The 17,430-nt window shown below is 46.8% G+C and overlaps 1 protein-coding gene across 3 annotated transcripts in view; it reads right to left on the reverse strand.

Annotated features, from left to right (window-relative positions):
* The window catches only part of LOC140191639 (uncharacterized), a 119,690-nt gene that overhangs the window by 64,489 nt on the left and 37,771 nt on the right, over nt 1-17,430 (reverse strand). The window contains exon 2 of one of the 3 annotated variants that reach the window (XM_072249226.1): nt 1,173-1,253. The exons of 1 other annotated variant lie outside the window; for it this stretch is intronic. In XM_072249226.1, the coding sequence (XP_072105327.1) occupies nt 1,173-1,253 (81 nt within the window). Of the gene's footprint in view, nt 1-1,172; nt 1,254-17,430 lie in introns of those variants that run through there. One more of the 3 variants, XM_072249228.1, reaches the window with a different exon arrangement.

Raw genomic sequence — 17,430 nt, forward strand, 5'->3', positions numbered from 1 at the left:
TGTTGACATCAGCCAGGAAGTCTGCTTTGCTCTCTAACTGAGGAGGTGGTCACAAGTATAGCTGATCAATCAATAGTTAGGATATTTGTGTACTCAGAGAGTCAGCCCTCACAGCATTCATTTTGGGTGACTGGGATCTCTGTCCCTAGAAGCTTTTAGACCATCTGTGTGAATTACTTTGTCCCAGCAAAAGTATCTGAAAAACATCACATGAAGGTAATGTCAACTAACAGCAAACCAGTATAAGTGTTAGAAAGTATTGAGGATTGTTGGGAATGGCAAGCAGAATAACAGGAAGACAGGGTAGCAGAAGGAATTCATTCCTCTACCTTCCGTTTCTGCAACGGATGACTCGTTCGTCTGCAACTTGTTGGTACGTTCTTTTAGTTCGTCAGAATTATACCCGTGTTTGGAAATCCTTTGTAGTTTACAAATCTTTTGTAATTTGAAAATCTCATATAAAACAGAAATCCTCTGTGAGTGTGAAATGTGTGTTAAGAGCAATTTGTCTAAATTGAATTATGAATAATTCAAAATAAAATAAACCGTGTTTAAACTATTTTGTTAGCAGGAAGCATCTCCTCTTTGGTAGAGAGAGGACACACCACTCAGATAGCAGGTATTGGTAGCTAGACCTCTCCGTAGAGCCTGGACAGGGAAGTAAGCTAGTCTCTGAAGAGTAGGTGGATACAGTATATCCTCAGTATAGTGAGGGTGTCCATAGATACCTCTATCGAATAGGGCTCAAAATCTCCTTCCAATTTTAGGGCTTTGAAGACAATGAACCAAATACCATCATACTTTGAGTATTTCTGTCCCTTGCCCTCCCTCCTGTTCATCAAACCCCACCCCCTGCTCTACATTGCAGCCCCTATTGCGCAGCACGGAGACAAAGATGGCAGAGGGCTCAAGCACCTGAGCAGCCACGGCCACTCAGTTGACTGCTTTACATAATTAGCGGGCACGGGCATTACAGAGTGACCACGTGCTTGTGCAGACGTTCTAGCGCACGTTATATTGCAGCAGCTGAGCACGGCCAGATCCCAGGAGAATGAGTGCGCGCGCAATGATCCTCAGCGATGAGCACTGCTGAGGGAAGCATAAAGGAACACTCCTGCCTGCAGCCGAGGATGATGGGAGAGACCCTGTTACTAAGGAGGATTGAATGGTACCTGTTGTTTGTTGAAGCTGTTTGCGCACTGCTCAAATTGTTCATCTTTTGTTTCCACGGTTTTGCCAATTTTCTGGAGGACCTGAAGGAGAAAAGCAGAGTGTGTTCAGCACCCCTGACTGCTCAGACTGCACCAGCGCTCAGCTGGGCCCGTGGGCCGAAGCAGCTCTCACTGCAACCGGGTTCACTGCCAAACCTCCCCTTCCCTCCCCTCTCCCCCACACACTGCACCGGGGGCAGGCTGAGCCTTCAAAGTTCAAAGCTAATTTATTATCAAAATATGTGTTCAGTATGTCACCATGTACTACCATGAGATTCATTTTCTAGCAGGCATTACAGAAAAATAAAGAAATCCAATAGAATTATGAAAAAAACATACATAACAAAGATCGACAAACAACTAATGTGCAAAAGACAAATTGTGTAAATAACAAGAAAGTAGGTAAATAGTACTGCCAGCACGAGTTGTAGAGTCCTTGGAAGTGAGTTAATAGCTTGTAGAATCTGTTCAGTGTTGAGATGATTGAAGTTATCCATTTCATTTCAGGAGCCTGACGGTTGCAGGGTGATAAATGTTCCTGAACCTGGTGGTGTGGGACCTAAGGCTCTTGCCTATTTGATAGCAGCGAGAAGAGAGTATCAAGGATTCAATGTTCAACATACAGTTATTATCAAGGTATGTATACAGTATACAACCTTGAGATTCGACTTGTTGCAGGCAGCCACCGAAAAAAGTAACACCACAGAACCTGTTTAAAGAAAAACCCCACACAACAGGACCATCAAACATGTGAAGAAAAATAAATCGTATAAGCAACAAAAAACAAATAACACACGGAGCGTTAAACATCAAACTGCCAAATCCCCAAAAGTGAGTCCACAGCCGTGAACCGCCAAGGCAAGTGCACCGGGTTCGGGAGCCGATGGCCGCAGCCACACCACCGAGTCAGCCAGTTCAGCGCTTCGTCGATAGCTGCAGGCCCCAGCCGCAGAGCTAGCTCCGTGCCAAAGTGCCTCAATCAAATTGTACAAATAGTAAAGCGCGTTCAGAGCTAAGGACAATAAACATCAAACCACAGCCGAAAGTGAGTCCATACTGCCAAGAGCCACCGAGGTGATCGAACCTTGCAGTGTGGGACCCAAGACTCCCACACCTTCTGCTGGCAGCAGCGAGAGGGAGACTGGTCAAACACAGGCAGACGGCACTGAACAACTTATTCATTTTCTGCTCTCACCCTCGTCGATTTTAATCTTGCTCGACACTTTAACTGGTATGGAGTAATGGAGGCGACTATGGGTATGTATTCTGCCATTAGGAAGCGACGCTGTGTGCACCCCCAGCGATGGCTGTAGGTGTACTCCACGCCAGATCCTCCGGCAGATCATAGAAGTGCCAGGTTGTTCAGTTGGCCCAAAAATACATTCTGAAAAGGGAAACTACAGGCTTCAACCGGTCGCAGTTCAGAAGAAGTACAGTATATCTAAAAGAAGGAGAGCATCCAATCGTTTTGTAAATTGTCTGCAAAATGTTGTGTTTGGTCACTGGCGCCATCTCAGTGCATGGCTTAGTCTTTGGTGATGGATCCTGCTTACTTGTAGTAGCGCTCCTTGGTGAGGCGGGTTTTGCCTGCGATAGACTGGGCTGTATCCACCACATTTTGTAGACTTTTCTGTTCCTGGGCACTGGTATTTCTATACCAGACCATGAATCAACCAGTCAGTATACTCTCCACTGTGCATCTATAGAAGTTTGTCTAAGTTTTAGATGCCAGGCCGAAACCTACTCAAACTTCTAAGAAAGTAGAGGCGCCCCTGTGCCTTCTTTGTGACGACATTCACGTTTCTTCAGGAAGATTCTTGGCAGGTAACTGAGTTCAAATCGCCTCTTCTTTCTCATCAATCCAACAAGATGAAGTGCACCCATTCTCAGCATTAGGTGTCACAGCTAAGTGTCTACCATTTCACCAGCCTGTGCCTCCTGTAGGTATCGTTCACCCACATATCCCAAGCTCCTCAGTATCGCCTGATAGTACCCAGCTGCATATCCTTAGTACAGGAATTATATACTGTACTCATTGTCATACCGTGACAGCACTCACATAATTACAATAAAAGTAGATCACCCTCCACAGCCTCTCCTCACTACACATTGACTCTGTTTGTAAACCAGCTACCTCATCTTCAGTACTATCATCCGCCTTTCCTATTATACTTCCTGCATACACAGCTCAGGACACTAGTCACACCATGCTCAACCTTTTGATTCCTAACTTTGTCTGAGGTCTGTCTCCACAACCTCTCCACTAACTTTTCTGGCACTCTGGTTCCCATCCCCTGCAACTCTAGTTTAAACCCCACCGTGCAGCACTAACAAACCTTCCCGTTAGGATATTAGTCCCCCTCCAGTTCAGGTGCAAACTGTTCCTTCTGTACAGGTCCCACCTTTCCTGGAAGAGAGCCCAAAGATCCAAAAATCTGCAGCCCCCCACCTACACCAACTCCTTAGCCACGTGTTGAAGTGTATAATCTTCCTAGTTCTGTCCCCGCTAGCATGTGGCATGGATAGCAGTCATGGGAACTCAACCCTAGAGTTCCTGCCCATTAACTTAGCACCTACTCCCTGAACTCCCTATGCAGAACCTCATCACTGGTCCTACCCCTTTCATTGGTACGTACACGGACCACGACCTCTGGCTGTTCACCCTCTCACTTAAGAATGCTGAGGACTTGATCCAAGATATCCTGGACCCTGACACATGGAAGGCAACATACCATTTGGGAATCGTGTGCTCACCCATAGAACCTCCTGTTTGTTCCCTAACAAATCCCATATCACCACAGTGTGCCTCTTCTCCCCGCTTCCCTTCTGAGCCACAGAGCCAGACTCAGTGCCAAAGACTTGACTGCTGTGGTTTTCTTCTGTTAGATCAAACCCCCAACCGTATCCAAAGTGACATACCTGTTGTCGAGGGGGATGGCCACAGGGGTATTCTGCACTGACTCCCTAACCCCTTTCCCCTTCCTGACTGTCACCCAGTTTCCTGTCTCCTGCACCTTGCATGTACAAACGTAAGTATCTCTCTATATGTCCTATCTATCACCCCGTCAGCCTCCCAATGATCCGGAGTTAACCCAGTTCCAGCTCCAACTCCTCAATACAGATTGTTGGAAGCTGCAGCTGGATACACTTCTTGCAGTGGTAGTCGTCAGGGACACTGGAGGTCTCCCTGCCTTCCCACATCCTGCAAGAGGAGCATTCCACTATCCTGCCTGGCATTTCTACTGTCCTACCTGAGCAGATAGAAAGAAGAGAAGAGAAAAGCTCACCCCAGAGCTTTCCTTTTCTTTGATTTCTCTGACTGAAGCCTCTCTTCGCTGAAGCCTCAAAGTGCTAAAGCCTCAAGATCACTGCCCTGTCTCTGTCCACTCAGACTATGGCCGCTGTTCTTGCCCCTGCCTTCCTTTAATTTGCTCTCGTAATCGATCTCAAGTGTGATTGGTCACTGGTCAGAGCTCTTCTGTGCTGCTCACTTTTCTACTGAGTGAAATCCCCTACTCTCAAAAAGTCCTCACTGACCACTGAGTAGTGCCAGATGACCGGAGGGGGAAAATGTTATTCGTTTGTTCGAGAAAGGGAATAGGGATAATCCTGGGAATTATAGACCAGTGAGTCTTGCTTCAGTGCTGGGCAAACTATTGAAGGCGATTCTTAGAGACAGGATTTATGAGCATTTGGAGAAACATATGTACTCTGAACAAGAGAAAGTCTGTAGATGCTGGAAATCCAAGCAATGCACACAAAATGCTGGAGGAATTCAGCGGGCCGGGCAGAAAGTAAACAGTCGATGTTTCAGGCAGACACCCTACATCAGAACTGGAGAAGAAAGATGAGAAGTCAGGGTAAGAAGGTGGGGGAAAAGTTATGCGGCTTCCGCCATCTCCAAAGGGATCCCACCACCAAGCGGATCTTTCCCTCCATCCCCCCCCCACCAACTTTCTGCTTTTCACAGGGATTTCTCCCTATGAATCGTCCTTCCCCACTGATCTCCCTCCTGGCACTTACCCTTGCAAGTGGAACAAGTGCCACACCTGCCCCTACACCTCCTCCTTCATGACAATTCAGGGCCCCAAAAAGCCCTTCCAGGTGAGGCAACACTTCACCTGTGAGTCTGTTGTGGTCATTTACTGTATCCGGTGCTCCCGGTGTAGCCTCCTGTATATTAGTGAGACCCGACGTAGACTGGGAGACCGCTTCACCAAGCACCTATGCTCTGTCTGCCAGAAAAAGCAGGATCTCCCAGAGGCCACTCATTTTAATTCCACTTCCCATTCCTATTCCGACATGTCAGTCCATGGCCTCCTCTACTGTCGTGATGAGGCCACACTCAGGGTGGAGGAGCAACACTTTATATTCAGTCTGGGTAGCCTCCAACCTGATGGTATGAATATCGACTTCTCTAACTTCCAGTAACTGCACCCCCCCCCCAACAACACCCACTCCTCCTTCACCATTAACATTTCCTGCCCATCACATCCCTCTGGTGCTCCTCCCCCTTCCCTTCCTTCCAAGGCCTTCTGTCCTCTACTATCAGACTCCCCATTCTCCAGCCCTTTACCTCTTTCACCAACCAACTTCCCAGCTCTTTACTTCACCCGGTTTCACCTATCACCTACTATCTTGCACTTCTTCCTCCACTCCCCCCACCTTCTTACTCTGACTTCTCGCCTTTTTTCCTCCAGTACTGATGAAGGGTCTCAGCCCGAAACGTCAACTGTTTATTCATTTCCACAGATGCAGCCTGGCCTGCTGAGTTCCTCCAGCATTTTGTGTGTGTTGCTCTCTGACTAAGGAAAGACAGCATGGCTTGGTGAGGGGCAAGTTATGCCTCATGAGCCTGATTGAATTCTATGTGGAAGTGACAAAACGTATTAACGAAGGTGGAGCAGTGGATGTGGTGTATATGGATTTTAGTAAGGCATTTGACAAGGTTCCCCATGGGAGGCTCATTCAGACTGTCAGGAGGCATGAATCCAAGGAAACTTGTCTGTGTGGATTCAGAAATGGCTTGCCTATAGAAGGCAGAGGGTAGTTGTAGATGGAGCATATTCAGCCTGGAGGAGGTTGGTGACCAGTGGTGTTTCACAGAGATCTGTACTGGGAACCCTGCTCTTTGTGATTTTTTTTTTATAAATGACTTGGATGAGGATGTGGGAGGGTGGGCTAGTAAGTTTGCAGATGACACAAAGGTTGGTGGGGTTGTGAACAGTGTAGTAGGTTCAAACAAAATATTGACAGGATGCAGAGCTGGGCTGAGAAGTGGCAGATGGAGTTCAATCAAAAGCAGTGTGAAGTGATTCACTTTGGAAAGTCAAATTTGAAGGCAGAAAGTAGAGCTAATGGCAGGATTCCTAGCAGTGTGGAGGAACAGAGGGATCATGGGGACCACTTCCACAGATCCCTCAAAGTTACTGTGCAAGGTGATAGGATAGCTAAGAAGGTGTATGGTGTGTTGGTCTTCATTAGTCGGGGGATTGAGTTCAAGAGCCGTGAGGTAATGTTGCAGCTCTGTAAAACTCTGGTTAGGCCACACTTGGAATATTGTCTTCCATTCTGGTTACGTCATTATAGAAAGGATGTGGAATCTTTACGGAGGATACAGAGGAGATTTACCAGGTTGCTGTCTGGATTGGAAGGCATGTTTTATGAAGACAGGCTGAGCAAGCTAAGGTTTTGCTCTTTAGAGCAAAGGAGGATGAGAAGTGAATTCACAGAGGTATACAAGATGATAAGAGGCAGAGATTGAGTAGATAATCAGAGACGTATTCCCAGGATGGAAAGCACTAATACGAGAGGGCATAATTTTAAGGTGATAGCAGGAAGCATAGGAGGGATGTCAGAGGTTCACAGAGAGTGGTGGGTGCGTGAAATGTTCTGCCAGGGGTGGTGGTACAGGCAGATACATTAGGGGCATTTATGAAACTCTTAGATAGGCACATAGATGATAGAAAAAGGAGTATTATGTTGGAGGGAAGGGTTAGATTGATCTTAGAGTAGGTTAAAAGGTCGGCACAACATTGTGGGCCGAAGGGCCTGTGTTGACCTGTTCTGTACTGTTTTCTTTTCTATGTTCTAAACCTACTCTGAACTACTTCAAATGCATTTATATCCTTTCTTAAATAAGCCAGATCATTAAATATATTCAGTTTGGCAGTGTCCTCAGGGCTGGAAGGGTCAAGGGCTACAGGGAGAAAGCTGGAACATGGGACTATGTGTGGATGATCAGCTAGGGTCATATTGAACAGTGCAGCAACAAATGGCCTACTGTTACTTCTAATTTAGATGTTTCTATGTTTTTGGGGAGATCAGGCAATGGCAGCTAATCAAATAAAAATCTGAAACTTGAAAGACAGCCCGAAGAGTGGGCAGTGAGATCATTGGGTCCTTGGGAGAGTACTCAGGGGACAGGGGTGATGGATCCCAAATGAGAATGAGAACATATTTGCCCTCTCAGGTGGAATTAAACATTCACAGCATTATTTGTGGAATAATAATTCTCCCTGTGATCCTGTCTGATTAGCCCAACATCACGACTAGAGATGCGACTGTGAATTGGTTATGTCCCTGGACCAGCAGCCAGATTTCTGGCCTGCTGATCCAGACACGAGTTCAAATCCCATGCCAGCAGCTGTGGAAGCTAGTTTTATATCTATTTAGACACACAGCAAGGCAACAGACCCTTCCAGCCCAACGAGCCAGCACGCCCAATTGAACCCATGTGATCTATTAACACACTAACCCTTATGTGCTTGGAATGAGGGAGGAAACCGGAGAATGTACAAACTCCACAGGGAAAGCAGCGAATTGAACCCAGGTTGCTGGCTCTGTAAAAGTCTCAGGGAGAACGTATGAATTCCTTACAGACTGCGGCAGGAGTTGAACCTGGGTCACTGGTAATCATGATAAGCACAAAATGATTGGATGGTTCATTAATACCCTTGAGCAGAGGCAATCCACTGCCCTTACCCAGTCTGGGTCTACATGTGGCTACAGAGCTACCAATGTAGTCGGCTGTTAACTGCCCCCGTGATTTAGGAGTGATTAAGGATGGGCCATAAACACCACTGTTGCCAGTGACAGCTATGTCCTGTTAATGAATAAGTTCAGAAGACCCAATCCAGCTGATTGGGTCATTACTGGCACCTCGCTAAGTGCAATTTGTCTGCTGCCTTTCCTGAATTGCACGTTGAATGTTTTGCATGGGTTGTAAAAGCTCTTTCATGTCTCTATTTTGCAAAAGGTGCTCAGGCAACATTGGAGCTCCTTCCCTTCTTTCTCCATCACGGCTCCTGTTGGTCCTCGTCTACAATGAGGCGTCTTTGCATTATAAATCTCTGTGCCATGCAGCAGCTCTGTGTGTCTTGTGTCCCTGCTACACTTGACCTTGGTGGGAGAGGTGATGCATTTGAGAGGTGCAGTCAGAGCGGCCTGAGTGAGTAAGCGAACTGGGGACTACGTCACTGGTGTGATACCTCACTTGATGAGCCCGCCTCTGCTCCTCAGCCCAGTGCCATGTTAGGTCTGACTCCCATCATGCCCTCTTATCAGGCTGCCACGCTGCTTCTAAAGCAATCCAGAGTAACACACACAGAATGGTGGAGGAACTCAGCAGGCCAGGCAGCTTCTATGGGGAGGAGTCAACAGTCGATGCTTCGGGCCGAGACCCTTCATCGTGACTGGAAAGGAAAGGGGGAAGAAACCAGAATAAGAAGGTGGGGGGGGGGAGATGGAGGAGTACAAGCTGGAAAATGAAAATGAGTCCTAGTGAGGGAGAAGGTAGGTGGGTGGGGGAGGGGGGATGAAGTGAGAAACTGGGAGGTGATGGGTGGAAAAGCCAAAGGACTGGAGAAGAAGGAATCAGATTGGAGAGGAGAGTGGACCAGGGGAGAAAGGGAAGGAGGAGAGGCAACAGATGCTAGCCTCTAAACTGACTTCTGTCTGGGTAGCCTCCAAACTGATGACATGAACATCGATTTCTCTACCTTCCGGTAATTTCTCCTCCCGCCTCCCCCTTCTCCCTTTTTCCATTCCCTATTCTGGCTCCCCTCTTTCCCCTTCCCTTCTCCACGCCTGCCTATCAGCCCCCTCTGGTGCTCTTTCCCCTCCCCCCACTCCTTATCCTGGCTTCTTCCCCCTTCCTTTCTACTCCTGAAGAAGGGTCTCGGCCTGAAACATTGACTGTTCATTTCTCTCCGTAGATGCTGCCTGACCTGCTGAGTTCCTCCAGCATTCTGTGTGTGTTGCTCTAGATTTCTAGCATCTGCAGAATCAATTTCTAAAACAATGCAGCTTGTGTATTGCAGGCAAGGGACAAACCTCAGCACGCTCGAGCCCAGCACGCAGGAGAAGTGGACTTCTAATTTCAGCAAAGAGCTGCTGGGGTTAAAATGAGGCTTTAGCAGAGCCAGGCCTCAGTAGTGGTACTTTGGCCTGTCAGCCAGGCCTAGGGCCTATGCTATTTTCCATGTTTCTATACAATGTAGAAAAGGGTAATTCGGCCCATTGAGTCCATGCTGGCTTTCTAGGCTAATCCCATTTTTCCACTCACTTCACTGTGACCTATCCTCCCCACGTTCCCATCAACTGTCCCAGCATTCTCCCCCTCACCCACACAGTAGGGATAGTTTTCAGAGGCTAATTAACCTACTGACCTGCAGGTCTTTGGGACGTGGGAGGACACTGGAGCACCCAGGGGAAAGCCACACGGTCACACGGAAAACGTGCAAACTCCACACGGACAGGACCCGAGATCATGGTCAAGCCCAGGTCTCTGGGGCCGCGAGGCCGAGGCACTACCCGCTGCACACCCCACTACCCTCCAGAGTCTCCAGCACTTCATGCATGTTTTTGCTCCCAGTGCCGTACGGAGTTGTGGGGGGGGGGGGAATGCTGCACTGCAGGGGATGTCACCTCTCAGCTGCGGCATTAAAACTAGAATAAGGCTCAAACAGACACACCTCTTACTGCCGCTCGCGGGCTCTTCCTGTGTGTAATATATCAGTATTGATAGCTGGATAGCACATGAATCTAATGGCTAGAACTGCTCCCAGAAGAGGAATGAGCACGTCGGGAGGGTCCAGGGACTTGCCCAGGACAAAATATTACAGAGAAAGACGAGCTGATTTGCCCTCATGCACAAAGGGAGATGGAAGCCTGTGTGATTGGATGCAAACAGCGGTCCTTTACAATCTATAAAACCCTGGGAAATCAGCGATACTTGAGTTCAAACCGTGGAAGAGGCAAGGCGTGGCAAAGGGTGGAATGGGAGTGGGGATCGGCGGTGATGTGGATGATGGGTGAAATGCGACAGGGTGAATGAAGGGGGCTGGGGTTGGGGGTTTGGGGGCTTGAGGGTTGGAGGCAATGGGTGGTGGCAGTAGGGAAGGGGAGGGCCACTTTCTGAAGGCACACCAGCAGCTCCACTTCTTCAGGAGCTTGGGGGAGGTTCAGCACGTCACCAGAGGCTCTTGCAGATGTACAGTAGAGAGCATTCTGACTGGTTGTATCGCCGTCTGGTGTGGAGGCCCCAATGCACAGCATTGCAAGAGGCTGCAGAGGGCCAGTCAGCTCCATCACAGGCACAACCCTCCCCACCATCGAGGACATCTTCAAAATGCCATGGCCTTGAGAAGGCGGCATCCAGCGCTAAGGACCTCACTACCGGAACGTGCTCTCTTCTCATTACTACCGCCAGAGAGGGAGTGCAGGAGCCTGAAGACCCACACTCAACGACTCAAGAATGGCTTCTTCCCCTCTGCCATCAGATTTCTGAATGGTCCATGAACACTCCCTCACTGTTCCTCTTTTGCACTATTTGTTTACTTTTGGCCAGATATAGTCATTTTTATGTCTTGCACTGTACTGCTGCTGCCAAACAACAAACTTCACAACATATGTCTGTGATAATAAACTTGATTCTGATTCTGTTCCAAGACTGAATCATGTTCCAGCTAATACAACAGCTCTGATGAAAATGATAAACAGAACCTTTTCCATCCAGCTGTTTCTCACTCTGTCTCCAGCCAACTGGACCTGAGCTTCGGTAAACTGCTAAATAGTGCAGGGAAATCAGTCATGCAAACAGCCAGACCCAGAGTGAAGTAGTGCGGGTCCAGCAACTGCAAGCATTGGTCAAAGACTGAGCCTCCTGGCAACCCAAACAGATACCGATCAGAGAGAAAACAAGTGAAAAGGGAAGAGGTTTCAGGAGCAAGTCCAGCAGGTGGGGGGAGGGAAGTGGGCTCTGGTTCTGATGACTGTGGTCATCGGGAAACAGTCCTTGTGTTCATGAACTTCACCTTGAAACAACCTTTTGTTTGGTTCTGGAGAACCTCCACATGCACAATCTGCAGATAGGAGGCTAAGAAATGTAATGAGATGAAGCACTGAGCTGTGAAATAACAAGTCTGGAACAAATGGAGATAAGTGGGAATAAGTCCATGTCTTCTTCCCAGAACCTTCCCTGTTTGCATATTAGGTCTCAAATCAGCTGCTCGCATTGTACTTACTTCCACTGTTCCAAGAGACACAAGAGGTTTGAAAATGAGTTGTAGTGTTTGAACTTTACACAGTCCAGTTTCAACCTTGCCCAGAGGAGCTTGTGCTGGCGATTAGTTTTGAGTACAGCAAGTACTTGCATCTGTGACTGTACACACCCCAATTTATCCCTGCAATAATTGTCTTTAAAAGGTAACATTTTTATTCCTTTTTTATTTTTATACATTTTTTATCCTGCAATAATTTTCTTTAAAAAAGCATATTTTCTCTGTTTTTTTAAAGCCTGAAGTTGTTTGACCTGTTTTGGAAATGCTACACTACGCAAAGCTTCATTTGCAATGCTACTTTGGAAGCTACATAGAATGTAGAACATAGAACATAGAACATGGAATATAGAACATAGAACATTACAGCACAGTACAGGCCCTTCAGCCCACGATGTTATGTGACCTTTTTACCTATCCTAAGATCAATCTAACCCTTCCCTCCTACATAGCCCTCCATTTTTCTATCATCCACATGCCATCCATATGCCTAAGTCTCCTAAATGCCCCTAATATATCTGCTTCTATCACCACATCATCACTCTCTGTGTAAAAAACGTACCTCAGTCATCTATCCCCTATACTTTCCTCTAATCACCTTTAAGTTCTTTTGCCATTTCTACCCTGGGGGAAAAAATTTCTGGCTATCTACTCAATCTGTGCCTCTTATCATCTTGTACACCTCTATCATATCACCTCTCATCCTCCTTCATTCCAAAGAGAAAAGCCCTAGCTTGCTCAACCTATCCTCATAAGACATGCTCTGTAATCCAGGCAGCATCCTGGTAAATCTCCTCTGCACCCTCTCTAAAGCTTCCACATCCTTCCTACAATTAGGCAACCAAGTCATTGGGTATATTTAAAGCAGAAGTTGATAGGTTCTTGATTAGTAAGGGTGTCAAAGGTTATGGGGAGAAGGCAGGAGAATGGGGTTGAGTGGGATTATAAATCAGCCAGGATGGAATAGCAGAGCAGACTCGATGGGCTGAATGGCCTAACTCTGCTCCTATGTCTTATGGTCTTATGACCAGAACTGAACACAATACTCCAAGTGCGGTCTAACCAGAGCTTTATAGACCTGCAATGTTATCTCACAGCGGATTTGTTTCATTGGATTTTCCCTTTGACCTGACAGGATAACTAAGCCCTCAGAGTGTTTCTCAATTCTTCCTTGCTCTTTTGTATTTTCATCTCAGAGAGCTGTGACTTTTTCTGGGCTTGGTTTAATTCCACTTGGGCCATGGGCCGCTGCTAGGAGCAATATTCTTTCACTTCGTCAGAAATTCGTGTGAATCAACCTTTTCATTCAGTGACATTGATATTACCCCCGTCTCAGAACCAGAATCAGATTTATTGTCACTGATATTAGTCGTGAAGTTTGTTGTTTTGTGGCAGCAGTACATTGCAGGCACAATAAATTACTATAAGTTACAATAGAAAAAATATTGCAGAGGAAGAACATAGAGGTAGTGTTCATAGGTTCATGGAACACTCGGGAATCTGATGGCAGAGGGGAAGAAGATGTTCTGAAAACGGTGAGTGTGCATCTTTGGGCTCCTGTACCTCATCCATCTTGGGAGGAATAAGAAGAGGGCATGTCCTTGAATAGTGAGAATCCTTCATAATGGATGCCACCTTCTTGCGACACCACCTGGTTAAGATGTCCATGATAGTGGAGAGGCCGGTGCCCATGACGGAGCTGGTTGAGTTTACAACTCTCTGCAGCTTTTTCCGATCCTGTGCTCTGGCCCCTCCGGACCAGATGGTGACGCAACCAATCAGAATGCTCTCCATGATCCATCCATAGAAATTTGCAAGAGTCTTTGGCGACATATCAAATCTACTCAGACTCATAACGAAGTAGAGCTGCTGGCATTCCTCTTGCCACTGCCACTTCTCCTGGAGTTCATTTCAACTCAACTATTGGTTTCTGTTGGCAGACAGGAGTGATTGACAAAATTCTCAGAGCATCTAACCACTCGGTGAGAACATTCTGGGTGTGTGCTGACTGGGTCTGCTTGGCTTTTTACTGGTGAGCTCCTCCACCTCACGGTTTACTGAGATCTGTTCTACGTCAGACAGCAGTGCTGAGTTTCTGTAACCGAAGCCACAGGTAACTTCCTTCTGCGTCCCCCTGACCTGAGTCATTCCAAGTTGTAGACTTTTGCCTCCTCCATGTGATGTACACTTGGTTCTCAGACATTTTCCGTCAGATTCCTGTGTTTAGGTTTTCAGAGAGGATCTTTTGGTCTGGGTGATCTGGACTTTATGCTTCAGAATCCTGATTTGGCTTACTGTTGATGTTTGTTTGTCAGCCTTTCTCTGGTCTGGATGGAAGTGAGACCTTCATTTATGTGGGACTGTCTCATCTGGTCGCTACATGGGATGTTCTAGTGAAAATCCAGCTTGTCCCCAACCCTGATTCCTGCCCCAGACTGATCTACAGGTGCACTCAGCATCTGGATTTGCCTACTGTCAGCCTTCTGTAGCTCGGATGAATCCACGGCCTTGATCCAGGCTTTCTGCGTTCACTAAGCCTGAGGTGAGTTGCTCCACTTTCCTCTTGTCCATTATCTCCTGAGTTTGCACTTATTGTCTGTGTTTCTCGACCTTGCAAGGGGATGGCCACCTGCTCCCTGGTTCCTGCCTTAGCATTTCAAACTCTGGAACTGCAACCATGCAGCCACTGATCTGACTTCAGATCCAAATCTGAGAATTTTTGGAAGATCTTGTCAGGATTTTTATTTTTACACTTCCAGCTGTTAAAAACATTATAAAGCCTTTTCTCCATCCACAAAAGTTTCATCATTCATGCCTCTCATAAACTGTCAGACTGTCAGTACGCTATGTTGTAGCTTTATAAATTTCTACTGACCTTTTCTGCCTATCTTTACATGTCTGAGCATTGTGTTCAAGAGTCAGGAAGCTTCGTTGTAGCCTTATAAAACTCTGGCCAGGCCACATCTGGAATATTATAGATGAGGCTGCATACAGGGCTACAGTAGGAAACTTTGTCACGTGGTGTGAGCAGAATTATCTGCAGCTTAATGTGAAAAAGACTAAGGAGCTGGTGGTAGACCTGAGGAGAGCTAAGGTACCGGTGACCCCTGTTTCCATCCAGGGGGTCAGTGTGGACATGGTGGAGGATTACAAATACCTGGGAATACGAATTGACAGTAAACTGGACTGGTCAAAGAACACTGAGGCTGTCTACAAGAAGGGTCAGAGCCATCTCTATTTCCTGAGGAGACTGAGGTCCTTTAACATCTGCCGGACAATGCTGAGGATGTTCTACGAGTCTGTGGTGGCCAGTGCTATCATGTTTGCTGTTGTGTGCTGGGGCAGCAAGCTGAGGGTAGTAGACACCAACAGAATCAACAAACTCATTCGCAAGGCCAGTGATGTTGTGGGGATGGAACTGGACTCTCTGACGGTGGTGTCTGAAAAGAGGATGCTGTCTAAGTTGCATGCCATCTTGGTCAATGTCTCCCATCCACTACATAATGTACTGGGTGGGCACAGGAGTACATTCAGCCAGAGACTCATTCCACCGAGATGCAACACAGAGCGTCATAGGAAGTCATTCCTGCCTGTGGCCATCAAACTGTACAACTCCTCCCTTGGAGGGTCAGACACCCTGAGCCAATAGGCTGGTCCTGGACTTATTTCCTGGCATAATTTACATATTACTATTTAACTATTTATGGTTTTATTATTTATGGTGCAACTGTAACGAAGGCCAATTTCCTCCGGGATCAATAAAGTATGACAATGACTATGACTATTTCTGGTGCCCCATTATGGGATGGGTGTGGGGGCTTTGGAGAGGGTGCAGAGGAGGTTCACCAGGATGTCGCCTGGATTAGAGGATTATGTACTGTAAGGAGAGGGTGGACAAACTTGGGTTACTCTCCCTAGAGCATCAGAGGTTGAGGGGAGACCTGACAGAGGTTTATAAAGCTATGAAGGGCAAAGGTAGACAGCCAATATATTTATTCCTAGGGTCAAAATGTCTAAAGTGAGGGGTCATGCACTTAAGGTGATGTGGGGGGGGGATGTTTTTAGGCAGAGGATATTAGGTGCCTGGAATGCACTGTCAGGAGTGGCGGCAGAGGCAGATACAATAAAGGCATACAAGAGGTATGACTCTGCAGAGAATGGAGGGATATGGACCATGGCCAGGCAGAAAGGATTAGGTGCAATTAATTTGATTAGTTTGCCACATCATGAGCTGAAGGGCCTGTTCCTGTACTATACTGTTCTATGTCCGGTGTTAAAAGTAAGGACTCCTGGATTGGAACTGTGCAGACAACACACCATCACCGCAGCTCAGTGTTGATATTCTCTTTGTACTTGTGCCTAAATTCAGCTGACACATCATTCATATGTGGAGCTTTCACCATGAGACAACATTACATCTCGCTGCTCCCAGAGCTACATTCATTAGTTGTCGGGTAAGACTGCGATCTGTGTTTATTTCCAGGTGACGGCACGTGGGGCGCAGAGATGCAGGGTGTGCTTTTTAGGAATGAGTGACCTAGGAGAATAAGTACAAATGGTGCACTGAAGCAGATCACGGTTCACTCTTGCAATGATATCATCTGTATGTAGTCCATTACTTTGCCTCTTGGCACTCCACCTGTTCAACCAGCTGATGACCAAAGGCACGTGCAGTGACCTCCGATGCCTTGTCCATGAGCTTGGATGTTGTAAGTGTGGCCAGTGGTCACCAGATTCACACATGCAGGGGGGTGTACAGAGAGACTTTGATGCTGAGAAAAACTCCCACTCTACTTACACCACGTTTATTTTCTAAATGGGGAGAAAACGCAAACATCAGAGGTGCAAGGGGACCTAAAAGTTAACTTGCAGGTTGAGTCGGTGGTGAGGAAGGCAAATGCAAAGTTAGCATTCATTTCAAGAGAACTAAATATACAAGCAAGGAAGTAGTGCTGAGCTTTGTGAGGCATTGATCAGACCACACTTGGAGTATTGTTAGTGGTTTTGGGCTCCTTATCTGAGAAAAGATAAGATATAAAGAAAAGACAAGACCATAAGATATAGGAGCAGAATTAGACCATTTGTTCCATCAAGTCTGCTCCACCATTTCATCATGGCCGATCCATTTTCTGTCTCAGCTTCAATCTCCTGCTTTCTCCCCATATTCCTTCATTCCCTGCCTAATCAAGAATCTATCAACCTCTGCCTTAAATATACCCAATGACTTGGCCTCCACAGCTGCTTGTGGCAAAGAATTCCACAGATTCACCACTCTCTGGCTAAAAAAATTCCTCCTCATCTCCGTCCTAAAAGGATGCATCTCTATTCTGAGGCTGTGTCCCCTGGTCTTAGATACCCCCAGCATAGGAAACATCCTTTTCATGTCCACTCTATCGAGGCCTTTCAACCTTTGATAGGTTTCAAAGAGGTCAGTCTTCATTCTTCTGAATTCCAGTGAATACAGGCCCAGAGACATCAAACACTCCACATATGATAAGTCTTTCAGTCCCAGAAACATTTTCATGAACCTCCTTTGAACCCTCTCCGATGTCAATGCATCCTTTCTTAGATAAGAGGCCCAAAACTGCTCACAATGCTCCAAGTGAGGCTTCACCAGTGCATTATAAAGCCTTAGCATTACAACCTTGATTTTATATTCA

Source organism: Mobula birostris, chromosome X, assembly GCF_030028105.1.
Source record: "Mobula birostris isolate sMobBir1 chromosome X, sMobBir1.hap1, whole genome shotgun sequence".
Taxonomy (NCBI): domain Eukaryota; kingdom Metazoa; phylum Chordata; class Chondrichthyes; order Myliobatiformes; family Myliobatidae; genus Mobula; species Mobula birostris.